The sequence below is a fragment of the Athene cunicularia genome (assembly GCF_003259725.1).
Source record: "Athene cunicularia isolate RWA chromosome 5 unlocalized genomic scaffold, athCun1 chr5_part1, whole genome shotgun sequence".
Taxonomy (NCBI): Eukaryota; Metazoa; Chordata; class Aves; order Strigiformes; family Strigidae; genus Athene; species Athene cunicularia.
This window is the reverse complement of record NW_020799101.1, coordinates 28,547,485-28,563,780: the sequence shown is the minus strand read 5'-3', so window position 1 is coordinate 28,563,780 and position 16,296 is coordinate 28,547,485. Positions and strand designations below refer to the sequence as shown.

General features: G+C 35.6%; 1 protein-coding gene across 1 annotated transcript in view; it reads left to right on the top strand.

Annotated features, from left to right (window-relative positions):
* Nucleotides 1-16,296, top strand: part of NPAS3 (neuronal PAS domain protein 3) — a 532,332-nt gene that overhangs the window by 332,957 nt on the left and 183,079 nt on the right. The window contains exon 5 of the mRNA XM_026849299.1: nt 10,907-10,996. Within this exon, the coding sequence (XP_026705100.1) occupies nt 10,907-10,996 (90 nt within the window). The remainder of the gene's footprint in view (nt 1-10,906; nt 10,997-16,296) is intronic.

The following is a 16,296-nucleotide window of genomic DNA, read 5'->3' as shown; positions in this document are numbered from 1 at the left end:
AAAAAAAAAAAAAAAAAAAAAAAAAAGGAGGGAGGGAGAAAAACAGTATTTCCTCACAGTTTAGGATGAGATTAGAGTCCTGTTGATGGCAGAGCTACATGCTGTCTTCTCACCTGGTCTCATATTCCAGCTGTGAAACAGAAGTGGAAGGTCAACATAGCAATGGTGTTTTGTAGTGGCAAACTGAGCTGATTCCCTGAAATCATTCAGGACCAGACCTCCAATTCCAACAGGATAATTTTCACATAACTGTGCCTTCCCCACTTTCGTATGAAATGTACTTCTGGACTGAAGCACTGTAACCTCAAAAACCTTGAAGGAAGTACTGGAACCCAGCATAGAGATCAGCTTTATTGTGTAGAATGCAGATGTACTAGACAGCTACTTCAGGGGAAGATTTTGATATATTTCTTTTATTAATTAAGTCTCTAACTTGTTTCAGGAAGTTAATTGTTTGGTTTTCTGTTAGTCTCCCATATTCGCAGTACTCCTGTGTTCTCTGCTCTTAACTGCACAGATGAGTGAATGGAAACCAAATCTTCTATGGGTACCAGAACATCATAGCATAGTTTTCTGTAGATTTCCATCTTGTCTCCTATTGACTTTTGTGCCTAAGACAGTGCAACCTGGCTAAGACTTTTTCAATGCTCAGTGCATTTGAAAGGTCTCTGCTTTGTGATATCTAATATTACAGAAACTCATGGTCCAGCTTTTATTGCTGCAAAGGTTCTCAGAGGGTCCCGTTTGCATTATCAGTCTGTTTTCACTAAACATGTAGGGATTTTTCCAAGACCTCTGCCCACTGTCAAATCTAGAAAAAAATAGCCATAAATTGGAATGCTGTTAGTATGACAGACAGACATGCAGAGTAGAGGGAACTTAATTTTAAGATTGGAAGAACCACTTCACAATCCAGACCTTAAAGGGTTATACTTTTGTGGGATTTTTTTTTTAATGCTTCTATAAACTTAACTTTTAGTAAATAGCAGGTTCTAATTCATGCCAGTCCAGATTCTTCTTGTTTCAAGACGCAAAGCACTGAGTCAAGTGACAGTGACAGTTCTGGAGGATTTTATGTACCAGTCTTTACTGGAAACGTGAGTGGCTCCTTTTAGTCCAGCTGTATATGGACCCATGGACCCTAGAAGACTTCAGAGTGGACATCTGTGGAACTGCTCCACACTCCCATAGGTGGAGAAAGAATTGGTGTAGGAAATGGTTCTACTGCATTAGTACAAGGATTAATGACAGCTGGAGGAACTCTCAGCTGATTAGGACCAGGTTCTGTCATCTTTGCATTATAACATGGAATAAAAGGCTGAAGATATCATGGGTGTGGGGTTTTTTCCATGTATCTGCATAAGGGTTACAGTTAGAAATGGCACTTGATTGAATGGATTTAGGATTTGTTCTGAATGTTCTGTGTTCTTATTATCTCTATATCCTATTGTCTATAAAGTATTCTCAACATGTTCTTCTTTCAAGAAGAGTATAAATCAGAATGATATGCCAGGCAAAGAACTCAACTCAGTTTCTCATTCAAATCTATTTTGGTTGTCTGTGTTGCCATCTAATAGATTAAATATGCTAAACATAAGCTTCTCATCCTGTTCTTCCCTGAGCACAGCCTCTCTGCTTCATATGTATGAAACTGTGTGATGCAAGTGAGAACACATTCTGGGCTAGAGGTCTAATTCTAGAAAGCCAATCGTCAGGATCAATCATCAGAGCGTCTGAGTACCTACTGAGTGCAGGTGTTGTTTTAAGAGTGCAATTAACTCTATATCACAAATTCTTCCCTATAATTTTTTCACATAGTTTTTTTGGACAACAGACATTTAGATACCTTTATCTCTTTACTTTCACAAACTGTCAGGTTGTGTAGATTGAAAGAAAAGCGAACCAAACATGCAGATATATAATGAATACAAGATCAGTTTGAATGGAGCTTACATAAACTAAAATATTCATACATTACACAAAAAGGCTTTAAACTTGTAGCTTTTGCTTACTGCTTGGAAGCAATAACATTCACAACAATACTTATTGCTTCCACAATCAATTGTGCTTGTATAGGTGCTTCTACCTACACAGCGTTCCAGTCAGATCAGGTTCCCACAATGTCTTGCTGTGTGGTCTGAGGTGCAGGTCTGGGGACTCAGCCCTCATTCTGCTAACTCTCACTATTTATCATAGCTCCTGCTACTGCATCACCTTACTCTTTCAGTTTTGGCACTTACGGTAGTAAACGTTATGCAGGTGCATACAGTGTCAAGTGCTTTACTCAGGTCAGCACCTCTCGGTGCACAAATGCATATGTGATTAGAATATTTGTACCACCGAAGGGCAGAAACCACTTGATATTCAAACCCTTTGTATCCAAAGCAAAGCCAGTCCACAGCCCGGTATATACTTAATCCTGTCCTAAAGCGATCACATTCTCAGGATAAGAGATACATAGTGTAATCTCTGTATGATAAGTCTCATCCTAAATAGATATAGTTGATTGTATTAGATGGCATGCAGTTATTGGCATCACAATCTGCTGTCCAAACACTCTGGAACCAACACAAGGAATCCTATATAATTGAAGGGTAGGAGCTCATCAGAATTGGCATCATAAAGATGAAAGGTCAGTGCTTTAATACACAACTCCCACAAAATTGAATTTTAATTAAGTGCGACAGTGTTGAATCCCTCCCTCAGGAGTCCTTTTTCTCCCTTTTTCTTTACACTAATATATTTATCCCTCCTCTTAGAAAAGAGAATAGCAAAGACAGTATAAATATTCTTCCCGGTAAGATTTTAAATTCAGAGGTTTTCAACAGTGGTTCATAGTAACTACTAATACCATGTACTAATGTAAATCAGTGTTTTGTTTTGGAAATTAATCCTTTATGCAGAAAAATGAACACTGAAAAAATAACACTTGTCATTGAGAACAGCAGTTTTAACCTTTTGTGTGTGTGTGTACCAGTAAATACCAAAAATTGTCCATTGGTGGTTTAAATACTGTGTGATGAATTTAAGTTTATAGGCAATGTTTACTTTTTTCAGTTACCTTTCACAGCCCCTTCAAACAGTTCATGCTGAAGGTGTTCAGAATGAATAGTTCAGATTGTCCAAAATGTTGGACTAGTTCGGTTCTCAGTTTGAATGGTTCAAGTTGAAATCAGTCAGATGGAAAACCACAGATTGGAAACCACTGATAAGACACGTGGGATATACAGTTTACTGAAAGTCTTGTTGCAATATAACTACTATAAAATTGTCTATGTGTCATGTAAAAGATTTTTGTATCATTTACCTTTTTCCCCTTCAAAAGAAGCAAAGAAAGTAAACTCACACTTCCTATCTCTCACTAGTGGGTACTACTCATGTTCTAAAATATTTTACTCAAGAGAGGTTACCTGCTCTCCGTCAATGTAAAACAATCCAAAAGCTTCAAATTATAGTAGGTCATCAGACAGTTAAAATCTTAATCCCATGGAAGCCTAACATGTAAATTAAAATAACCTGCGCAGCCTGCTGACTTCAGCAGAGCTAATGCTGTACTGGGTAAAGCATCAGACCTCTTCTAAGAAATAGTTTAATTCCCTCAATGCACATCAGTGTGTTTTCTACATGAAAATCTACATGAAGAATTTCAGCAGCTCAGCCCAGTAATTTAGATGAGTTAATCAAACAGAAGCACAATAATAAACAGAGATATAGAAGATATAGCAAAAGAGTGAAAGTACTTGACAAAAAAATGTCACTGAGATAATTGAAGATCATCTGGCTTCTATCATGTAACTCAGTTTTGTTGTTCTTATCTGTATTTTGGCATTGACTCAGTTGTCTGCATGTTATATGATGGGATTTGCCAAAAAAATACCCCAAACAACTTTATCCTGTGATAAACTGGGTGCAGAAAGAATAAATGCAAACTGTCTGTCCTGGATTTTTTTTTTTTTTTTTTTTTTTTTTTCACATTAGCAAACCTCACTATTTCTCTCTTCTAATAGCACTGCAATATAACCCAAGGATATTTTTTTTTTCCCCTACTGTGATGCCAACTTTTCAGCAAGTCTAATAGCTTTCATAGTGCAGTTTCCTCTATGCAGTCAGGATGATTTTGGATTTTGCAGCACTATAGAGTGGCCTTCTAGAAAAATAATAAATTGCTATTTACAAGACAGAGATCCCTAAAAGTCATTCATAGCTTTTGTGTGAAAAAAAATGTCAAACTCTTCATCTCTGAGTTTTTTCTTGAGCTCCCACTTAGAGATTTACCCTTTCTGTGACTCTTAGGCTCATCTCTGATACTTGTCACTCTATTATCAGTGACTAAACCTGGGAGTACAACCTTAAGAACCTGACTACCACCTTTAAACGTTATTCTTGCCTCTAAACTTTTCTCCTCTACACTTCCACTTTTACAGTGGTTCTGATCTGGAGCAAAATCTGTTTTTTCTAACCAAGTAGTAAAGTTTTTGCTGCTTCGGTTACATAAACATACTTATTCTGTAAGCTTGGTGAAAGATGCATTAAGGGAATCAGTAAAATTTACTCTACCTCCTTCATTTCTTGGCTTCGAGCTATAAAGCAGACCTCCTTATTATTGACACATTTATTTTTTGGCACCTCCTTGTTGTCATAAATTGCATCCTGACCATAGAAGCAAAGAGCACAAAGATGACAAATTAGGAAGCTGGCATCAAAGTCCATTTTAACCACATCCTTTGAGCTTGTTCTCTTACTTCATCTTTTTTACTGTAGTTGTTTTGGTGCCAAATACATGCTGCTTTGTTGCCAAATATGTGTCATTAATTTACAAGGAGTCTATGGTCATCTAGCCATATAACCCTTATGGTGGACTATGGTTGAAAAAAATGACAGTGGTATGAGAGTTGAAAATGGTTTATGTGTTTGATGTTAGGATTTTTATTCAATGGTTAAAAGCTTGTAGCCCAAGGAACCTTGCAATGAGACCTATGACTTTTTATTTTATTTGGGCTTCTGTTTTGTTTTGTTTTCTGAAAGGGATTAAAAAAAATGAAGAGGAGGAATAAAGCTTTCGGAGATTTTTGTAAGTCAGTAGATGATCAAAGTGTAATTACTCATTTTTATTCATGTGTATCAAATACATCCCACATAAAATCCTATTTCCAGGAATAATACTCCTGTTGTCTCACAGTACTTAATTGTGAAAGCCCAAGGTCGGATCTTCCACCTAAGCAGTTACGCTTTTGTATGTTTGTTAGAGTTGCTGGAGGATATTACTCTGATATCTTAACAGTGAGAGCACAGTAGATAGGCACTGAGGTATTGAATCAGATTTCTTGTTAGCCACCATTTATGCCTTTTATTTCGTTTTAAACCCACCCAGCCTAGAACGGTTGCCATGTTGAAATGAAACTTTTTTGTTGCTGTCTTTAGTAAACGATGTTTTTTAAGCCATGCTGTAGCACAGTAAATGATGCAATGGTATGTTTATCATAAGAGAGGGACTATTTGCTTTCATAAATGTCAATTGCATCCAATACTGCCTCTTTCTCAAAAAGAAGAGTAAAATATTTTTGCTGTTATTGAATCTTGTATGTCTAATTGGTGACAGGCTTTGTCCTCAAATTAATGCTTAGCTCCAGTTATAATATCATTATGTCATAACAGCGAAAAATTCTCATTAAGATGAGCTGTTTGCCAGGAAAAAGTTTAGTATATCAATTAATCTGTTTTATCAGGGGAAGTATTCCCTTCCCCAGCCCCTATCTCCTGATCAGAGCCTGAATGATGAGAAAAACATCACAGATGCATGCTGCATTGGACAAAGAACACATGCATGCATTTAAATCATGTATATCTTACTTTTTACTGATGTAATTGTGAAATATGTTCTTTTTGCATTCATAATTAGGGGGTGGAACAGATGGTGAAGGCTTAGTTTAAAATAATCTGTCATTAAAATAACCTAGCCTACTGGTAATTCTTCACTCTAACTGGAGTTTAGGTCAGGGTAACAGGGGTTTTTGCAGCATTGGAATACACTAAAAAGAATTAGGGACTTCATGGATAGTATGAAATATGGGGATACTCTCCAGAAGGACACTGTAGTAAGACTCCAGTGAATTAAATTTGCCTGTGGTGGGAATATGCAAAAATGCCTGGGACAAAATTCCTCTGGCAAATATAAATCCATTTAGTACGATGCATTATACATTAGTGCATATTCGGTCAAAGTGGTACAGTAGGTTTCATATCCTGAGAGGAAGTAATCTCACTATTCTACAAATACTCTAAAAAGCACTTAGTATTTTGGGTAAAAAACCTGTGCTTTACATTTTCATATTATTCTGATGTCAGAGGATATAAATTATAATTATTCTTTATTATTCAGAGGTGCTGTAGCTAGTGACTTTTACATTTGAATCTCACTTCCTTCGTGTCTACCACATTGAATTGCTGGTATGTGACAAAGGAAATCTTGTCTCAGTCCTGTCTGGCTAGTTTAGAACAGTTTTCCGGTATAAGAAAACTGGTTCAATAGATCAGATGTCTTTAAAGCGTTTATTTTAGTGTTTCCTCTAAGATTTCATTCTCTAACAGCTTTGAAGAAAGCATATAGATTTCAGTGTGGTATTATGATAAATCTTCTCGAGGAGGGGCAAGCATTAACATATGTGTCGGTTCTTTTTCATCTTAATCCAACCTTGGTTAATAATCAGAAAATTCTACATAGTGGGTAAGAAGATGTAATTAACCCTTTGACCCCAGAATCTTAATTGGCGCCTGTTGAAAACAGTGGGGCAGTTAAAAAAAAAAAAAAAATTAAAAAGTAGCCTGTGGTGATTGAAACAGCATAATACATAATGGTTTTCTGAAATCAAAAGTACTAGGAAACCAGCTTTAATCACATTTTACATAAAACCAGTAAGTGTAGGTTTAAACAAGAAGTTACCAGTCTTCCTTATACTGTATTGTGCTCAAAGTTGGCATCTGAGGTCACCCTGACCCTTTTTCAGCTGCTACACTAGATGGGATAGGACTTACTTTATGACAGTCAACTTAACTTACAAAAATAAAAAAGAAATTAAGAATATTTTCCTAACAGAAGGCACTCTCTGTTCATGGCCTCTGCTTCAATGAAAATAGGACATGCTATGAAAAAAACAGTTATCTTTGCAGGTCCTATTTGTGTATTACTGTTGATGATAACTGTGGAACATCTGAAACAGAAATCCTATCTGCCTTTGAACTACAGTGAAACTGTTCAGAAATTCTGGCTGGAAATTACACTGTGGCACTCATATTAAAAGAGGGATTTGAAAGCTGACTGAATCGAGTACACCTCACATTTACTGTGTCCTTAGTTATATATAAGTAAGATGAATAATACTTCCAGATATTTCTCATTAAAACAAAATTGTTTGTGAATAGATAGTATACAGTGGTATCACATACTCCTCTTCAGTATATAACATAACCTCTGTTATGTTGCCTGCCACCTCCTCTGAAGTCTGCTGGTCTCTTGGCATGCACAAAGGACATACGCTTTATGAAAAATTGAAAAATTTCAACACGCATTACTTAAATAATAAATATTCATAAATAATACCTATGAATAACGAATGAGACAGTCCTTCAGAACTACTGTTTGACCTGTATAAGGAACAACAACATTGTCACAAAAGTGGTCCATCTCAGCCCTTTCATAGTGGTGAGAGGAATTGCCTTGCACTGGAAGGTGGCTATTTCTCCCCCTGTATTTATTGCTGTGTTTCTCAGGTATTAGGACTTGATCTTAGTACTAGGGGCTTTTGTTCTAATGTCTTTGTATTTTGGGCATGGAATTAGTTAGATGTTCCATTAGCTGTTAATCAGTGGCTTTTACAAAATACTTTCTGATTTTACAAAACCTTTCTGATTTTACTCCACGGAACAAAATGCTGAATTTGGTCAGTATTTGTACCCAAGCGTAACTTCAGGGAGGTGGGAAAGGAAATGGAGAAAGAAGAACTGACCATGATTTAGTAATCTCAGTTGCATAATGAACTAATTTTATGGCACAGGAAGTGACTAATCAAACCAAAGGAGTTGTGGTTATGCTGCACTGGCCCTGCCAGTCCCATCAGTGGTGCCTCCTTAGTACCTCCCTTGTAAAACTAGGAGGCAAAAGTAAGGAAGTCTCCCAGAAAGAGAATAAAAGGGTAAAGAATCAAACGTGTTTAACTAGTAGGAGACAATCAGAGTCAATGGGATGAAAAAGTAGCAAGTGTTTAAGATGTCTTAACACTTCTCACTTTAACACTTGAACTAGCTGCTAATGACTTTCCAAAAGTCAGCCATGAAGGTTGAAATTTCTTCTCACGGTTGTGTCAACCAGAGATAGTTCTATTAATTTATATTCTTCCAGCAAAACTGGTTTCAGCCAATTCCAAAGCAACACTGAGGAAAATATTTCCACCTAGTCAGTACTAAAAGCTTTCCTCAAACCTTTGTTTCATTAAGAAGCCTGAATTTCTAAATAAGATGATGCATAGAAAAGAAGCAGGAAAGCCATCAGTGACTCAGAGAATTATTTTTTGCTGTTCTTACAAAACTATATCCAGATATGCCAGGTAATTACACACTAATGCAATGTACTAAACAGAACAGATCATAAATGAGCTCCAACTGTATGTAACTCTCTCAAGTAGAAGATCAAGGCAACTACACTAAAAGCTTGGATATGTAAAAAACAGAAGAGGAAAGTTGTTTTTATACGACACACAAATAACCTGTGAAACTGCTTTCTTCAAGATATCATTGAACCAAGAACATAACAGGATTATCCCCTCCACCAAAAAAAAAAAAAAAAAAAAAAATTTACAAGGAATATCAGATATCACAGTCATGCCAACTAGTAACAACTGGAGGTTAGAAAGAAACTTCTAGCTGACTTGTCATTACCTACATAATAATTATAGATATTTCAAACTGTTCTGGAGCATCTAGGTACACACTGCCAGACCCCGAAAAACTGACCACTGCAGATAGGCCATTAGTCTGATTCAGTAATGGTATTTTATTGTTGCTTGTGGAGAATGGTGTTCTAGCAAGAACATATATAGGTGGCCAGGGAATTGGTGTGACAGTTCTCAGTTTTATTTCTAACATAGAATTAAACCAGTTTCCTCACAGGAGCATGGGACAGAGCATCAGAAAAACTTAAGCCAAGACCTCTAAAGATTTACTCTTCTGATCTTTCCATGACAGGGAAAGTGGATAGTAGCAAAAGAAATACTGCGTAGTGGGTAGATAAATGCATAAAGGTTTTGATTGTCCTTGTATGAATCTAAGTTTGAACTTCACTGTTCCAAATTTTTCACCTGTTATTGATGTTGAAATTCAAGGAACTGATGTTAATCATTTGAAAAGAAATGATGATGATTTATAAGAGGCCATAAATGGCTTGCATAATATAAATGTTTTTACGTGAAGGAAATCTATGCAGATTTACATTTTTATTAATTCATAAATATAAATTAGAGTCTTTCTTTAATGCAGTGTCTTTAGTGAGGGTTTGTTTTCCAATATGTGGTTTATTCTTTTTAGAAAACACAGATTTTTGAACTAATTCCACCACCTACTACATCAGAGAGGGGTGAACAGTTGCCAAAGACGGCTCCTGACCAGGAGCGTGTTAGAAATTAATCAAGAAGCAGAAGAATAAAAAAATTCAAAAACCTCAGAAATCACTGTTCTGTATTTGAAAAGGAGTGAAATGATTACGTGACTTTGTCATCATATATATCCATCAAATTTGCATGCATCTCTTATTTTTTTCTTCTAAAACCAGGCTGTTCTCTCAAATGCTACTTACTATAATACTACTTACTATATTTTTACTTTACACATACCTTTATCCCAAGGGGATATTTGGGATGGGATTTCTTAGGATTGTTTCCTATTCATCCCAACGTTTAGGGTGTTTCTCATTTTCTGCGTTGTTTTAGCATTTCTAATTTCTGGAATTTTGTGATTTTGCTTTTGCAATAGTGAATGCTTGTTTGCCAATAATCAGCCTCACAAAAAGCATAAAAATCTTATTCCTAGAGGTGTATTTCCATCTTGATGTGCAGTGATTTACTCTATGTGTCAGTTTAGAATATAGTCCTTTGTTTATTAACTGCACCGATGTTTCAGAAAGTATGCATTAATCTGTGTAGTTGTATTTTGATTTTTGCAGTTGCAATGGAAACCACATCCAAAGATTTGAACCTGTCGTAGTAAAATCTGATCTAGAGTTTTACACCAAAGGGATGAAATTCATAACGTTTCTATAGACCTAAGCTGTAAACATATTTGACAGTAATCTGCTGATTGGCTTTGTTTGTTATTTCACAAAAGGAAAAGGGGGGGGGGGGAATGTGCACACGTGCACGTTTGTGTGTAATCCTCAATTAATTAACAAATTATTGAGGTCCATAGTGGTTTGAATGATGGTAGAATTTTATTTTTTATTTTTCAGTTTTTGGAAGTAGAAATTCTCTGCTTTCATTCTGGGGGATGGAGGGGAATCTTCTTACATACCATTTGATTGGAAAGTTATTTGTTTTCCTTATTTATTTCTTCCTATAAAAAAATGAACATTTTATTTTTCTATATTTCTTCTGTCATGCAAATGAAATAAATTTTATACAGTATATGGCAGATGTAAGCATGGTAATAAGTCCTTGAACTTTCAAATATACTCATATGCTGTTTGTAAATATGAAGACAAAATATAAAGGAATTGTCTTAAGGATTCAAATTAAAAACACTCTCATAGAAACCAGAACATTTTCCTCAATTTGTACAGTGATGTATTTGTTTGAATCTATTTCTAGCTGGAATTTAGAATTTTTTTATTAATCTATTCACTTTTTTTTTCCTTACTCTGTAGTCCCTGGATGGATTTGTATTTGCACTAAATCAAGAAGGAAAATTTTTGTACATTTCAGAAACTGTCTCCATCTATTTAGGCCTGTCCCAAGTAAGTACATGCTTTCGATTCTAGAACATAATTGTGTATGATGCATTCCTATGTTTATCATTCTTCAAAGAAATAACAATTTGGTTTCTGTATTTTGCATGGATTATTGAATTAGTTCTTTAAATTTGCATCTGGTTCATCCTGAGAAGTAATGCGAAAACATATCTATCAGTATTAGACACTGAGATAAGACAAACTCGTGCCTGAAAACTTTTTGCCATGAAGGATCATTATTAATTTATTGAGAACAAATGAAGTTTCTTTTCTCAGTTGTTTTGAACTTTAAACCTCTATACCTGATAGGAAAGGGACACACTAATAGTACTTCCCTTGTGTCCTATTACTGGATGTTTATGGAGTACCCTGCATTATCCAGGGAGCTGACACGATGACAGGGAGTCATTTGGAGTCAAGAAATGCTGAAAGAGACCATTAAAATGTCTTGCAGGGAGGGTTCCAACAAGGACACATTTTGCCACTTTCACAAATGCTTGCTAATATGAAAAGACATATTTATAAATTTTTTTTTTTTTTCATTTAATTGCTGACAACTGTTTTTCAAAGATTAAAAGGCAGGACAAAAGTGAGGGGAAGGTTGTTTGTTGATGCTTATTCCTAATCCTGCAGCATTCACAAATGTTTAGGAAGGATAGCTTATTTCTGCTTGTACTTAGAAATGCAGCAGAAAGATTTTGCATGATGATTTTCAGAGTAGGATAATCTACTTCTATTGCAGTCACCCTGAGGAGGAAAAGAAAAACTGAGTTAATATTTATTTCAGCTCCTTTAAATTGGGACCCATACTGCTATGAGGAGGCGACTATTAGCGCTGGCAACTGTCAGTTTTGCTGTATCCCAACAACAGTGAAATGTGAAATTTTAACATTTGGTGCAGAAAAAGACTAATTTTAAATATTATCTGGTGAGAATCCGAATAGAGGTTCATTAACTCCTCAAAGAACATGCAAACAATTGGCTGTAATAAGTTCAGTAATTGTTATTTTGTGCTGGCTTTAGCAAACCGAATGATAGAAATGGAAACAGAGCTGTTTCTAACTCATATCAGTATTCTTGTCTCTCATTAAAGTCCCTCGTTTTGTAATAGGCTTTAATCCCTGCCTTAATCTGTTTGGGAGTTAGTATCAAGAATCTCAAATTTTGAAATTGGTGCGCCACCATGTTGCTAATACAGTAAAGAATTGGAACTTTAATGTTTATTATTGTCTTATGCTCATATTAATCTGTTTTATGCATAGTATCCAACGAAGTCTAATAAGCCAGTAAAGAAGAAGGATGGATAATTAGTTTAAGCAGGTAAATGCTAATTAGGAAACTCCTGAAAGGCGTCCATTATACACTAGCTTAAAACAAATTTTACAGCCCTGGTTAGTGGTGTAATCCAAATTCTGTCAAGGCAACTGCATTTTCTGTAATTGAGATGTGTATGTTTGCTTTGCATAACAGATGGCTCTGTATGCTTAGACTGATAGCTAGGAAAATAATAATTGCATTATTCTGGCCAAAAGAATATTAGCTCTTGGGTTTTGGCCATTTCAGTCAGTCCTCCTGCCAGCACAGCATATGCACATATATGGATTGGATTTTCAAGGAAATTGATGCATCTGGAATAGTGTGGCCATCTGAAATATCATCTGTTCAAGAAAAATTTGGCTTTAACCCTATGCTAGTCTCCTGTTAAAAGCATTTTCTGCCACTGTCTTTTTAACTATAGGAATTGGTATATCTTTCCTTACTCTAAACTTACATCATGTTGTTAAGACTTTACATTTTATCTTGATACATTTCAAGCAAGGGTTCAGATAAATAAAGCAATTGTCTTTGCATGTTACAGTGTTTGATACATCACTGCAAACATTTTGTTGCATTCACTAATGAAAGTATTGATGGAAGAACTCCCAAAAATCTGAACCAGGACTGTGGATTTTAATGTAATCATAGATGAAATCTTCTGAGATCTACTAAAATATCCCTGTTTTTTGCTGTTCTCTTCTGTCTTTATGGAGACATTTTGTATTTCTCAGACCTACTGTATTTATATTTTTAATATATTGTTCTCTTGTTATAATACTATATAGCTAGGTCTCAATAATGACAAAAGAAATGCTGTAGCTATTTGTTACTAAATCACAATTCAAAGGTTATTTGTTACAAAAAATATTAGCCAGAATATCCATAAAACAGTTTCTCAGACTATTGGAAATACTACTGTTTGCACTACAACAATCTTAAAATACTCATGAATTCTGGATTTCTGGAATGGTGCTATGTGATACATGTGGTGGTGTATTTCTTGCTCTGCAGGTAAACATTGATAGGTTCCTATCCTGGTACTCCCCAACTATATATTTATATAGAACCTCAGGCTAATTTTGCTAAGCAATTTTATTTGAATCATCTTATTCAAGTGCTGACTTCAGAGTCTTACTTTCTAGATGTATGACTTCTTAGAGACTTTATCTTTGTTTGGTTGTTTGGTGGGTTTTTTTTAACTAGTATGCATGGAAATAATATACAATATATTTTGTACTTGCAAAGTAAAATCTCATGTCCCTTAGTTGAAGGAAAATAGTCCTTATACCAGATCTTAGCAGGTGAAACAGTTTCTCATAGAACCCAATTTTTCTCTTTTCTGAACACTGAGAGCCAGTGGTACAAAACAAATGGATGCTGATGTTTTAAGATAGCTGCAGGGCTAATAGTAAAGAAATCTGATAAAACAATATCTTGGGAGGTAGCCTGGCAATGATGATAATAAAGTTACTCCTGGCAAAAAATAACAGTATATTTGAACAGTAAACAAAAATTACAATAAATGCTCTTTTGACATTACAGTGACTGTACCTTGCATGTAGACACCCACAGATATGTATTGTTTTGAACACTTTATCTTCCAGCTAATGCTAACTAAGAATTTTAAGTTTGGCAGGCATGGATTTTAGAGCACGCTATGGAATTGCAATCATAGCAATTTCAGAGAACAGAGATGAATTTCAAGTAGAGGCAAAGACAGAAAGTTAACTGAAGATAATGAGCAAGAGAAGGAAAAGAATAAAAGCAACAGAAATGGGCCAAAATCTCCTAGTTATATCCTTAGTCTGTACAAATTGTCATAGTTCAATTATACTTGAGGCAAGCTGAAATAGTTCAATGTACTTTCCAGTATTCAGTAGTATCAGGAACTGCAATATTTGTTGGAAGACCCAGACATGCCTAGAAACATGCAATACAGCCAGGATTTCTTCCCTGGGTTAGGCAACATGACCTGTGATGGTGTAGATTATCCTTTTGCCTATACAAACAGCTTTTTACACTGTACTTCTGTAGTGATGTAAAATGTTTTGTCTTCATATATATCCATTCCCTGATATATTCAAGTCAGCAGGTAATTTTTTTTATATCAGGGTAACAGACATTTTTTTTAATACCCAGTCCCTAATTCCCTTTCAGAAAAGGGATGATATTTCAAAACTAGATGGTAAAATGAGTGCTTACCTAAGAGATTTCAGTTCTGTTGCAAAGTCTCTATGTTTGAGACTCAGGCCAAAAATATGCTGAAACACAAATAGTAACAAATAGGGAGAAGAATCTGTCCAGAACAAAGGGTAGAATTGTCAGACATACGAGGTTTCAGGGTTAATGGAAAATATTATGGGCTGAATAGCTGGCTAGGATATTTTTGCTTTCAGGAAAACAAGTTCTTAATCATCTCTCACCATCAGTTGTACTCAACAAGGATGTTATGCATTGTTTCTCCTCTGTGAGGTCCACACCTTAAAGTAAAATATTTCCTACCTTTGCTCCTACTTGTCCAGGACACAGGCCAGGTTTGCAAATTGGCCTGTTGAAAAGAGAGCTCACTAAAAAGAGCAATGCAGCTGCAGGCATAATAGGAGATAATAGAGATGAAGAAGAAAAAAAAATGTTGAGATTTTGTCCTTTTTAAAACAAAACAGGCAAAACCAACAGGTATATTACATATGTATTGTGTGAGTACTAGCATAACCTATCTCCTTATTTTGGCTTTCTGTGCATTTGTTCTCTGAAATGGCAAATAAAATTATAGCTACAGCACACAAGTACAAGGTCAAATAAATGACAGTACTCAGTCTATTTGTGAAGCTATTCTGAAAAGGAACCATGGTGCCAAATGTGGTTTATTTGAATAATAAAGAAGAATTAGATTCCCCTGATAACTTGGCTGAGGGCCAATAAATCACTGGAGGTTAAGAATGCTTTGCAACTGCCATGTATTTCTTTTGCTTTTACGAACCACAAACCTCAACTACTATGCTCTACCTGTTTTTCAATGCAAATTAGGTTGAGGTTAGTAGATGGTTAAAGGATTGCTTTTGTGCTCTGTTTGCTTTAAAAATAGTATAAAGCAGTCTTGACAATTGCTTTCCTTCTGTAAGTTCTACCTTATTTTCCCCCGTACCATTATCTAAATAAAATAATAATCGTATTATTAAAAGAATCCAAGAGAAAAAAATAAAGTCATAAGCCAGGAACTTCACACAAAACCCAACAATTTTTTAAGCAAATCTAGTCAATAGCCAATTGAGAAAAGAGCTTGTTATTTTTGTTGTCATTTTAGTGTTCTGAATTTAAACACTACTAAGTAGAATGATCAGTTCTGCTCATTTAGTAAACTGGTGCACTAACAATGACGATTATTTAATAGTCTGTCCCCTTTAAAAATCAGTAAATAAAACCCTGGCAAATTCTGTGTTGTTCATCTGTGTTTTAAGGAAGTTTTTTTTTCTTAATGTTCAGCATAAAAAAGTTCATGTACTCTTTTATGCTAAAAGAAGTGAGCAAGGGAGGAGCTCTGTTGAAATAGAGCAGCTCTGAAGATTTTGAGAGCAGTAAGGAAGTATAAGTATCAAAATAATTCAGAAACAGTACAAGGCACAGTGGCACATTATCAATTTACAACATTTAAATTGATAAATGCTTGGTGGTGAAGGCCTACAAGGGCACTTTGAAAAGCAAATAGCGACCTGGTAAAGAAATTGATTTTTCCCCCCCGAAAATGACTGCATGATGCATCATTTGACTGCATGCTGTCCAAGTGCTTGACAGAGATAATCTCAGCAATCCCACGGGTGACCTTATCGTTCTCACCAGGGCAACTTCGTCTAGGTTCTGACTTTGTGCATGTCAAGGTTTCTTCAGGCAGGATCCTTAGGGGGAAAAAGTTCCTCTGTTCGATCCAGATATTGAACCACTCTTCAAGGCACTCCCCCACCCCCAAAAAGCCAAGCTTGTTTCTTTTCTTC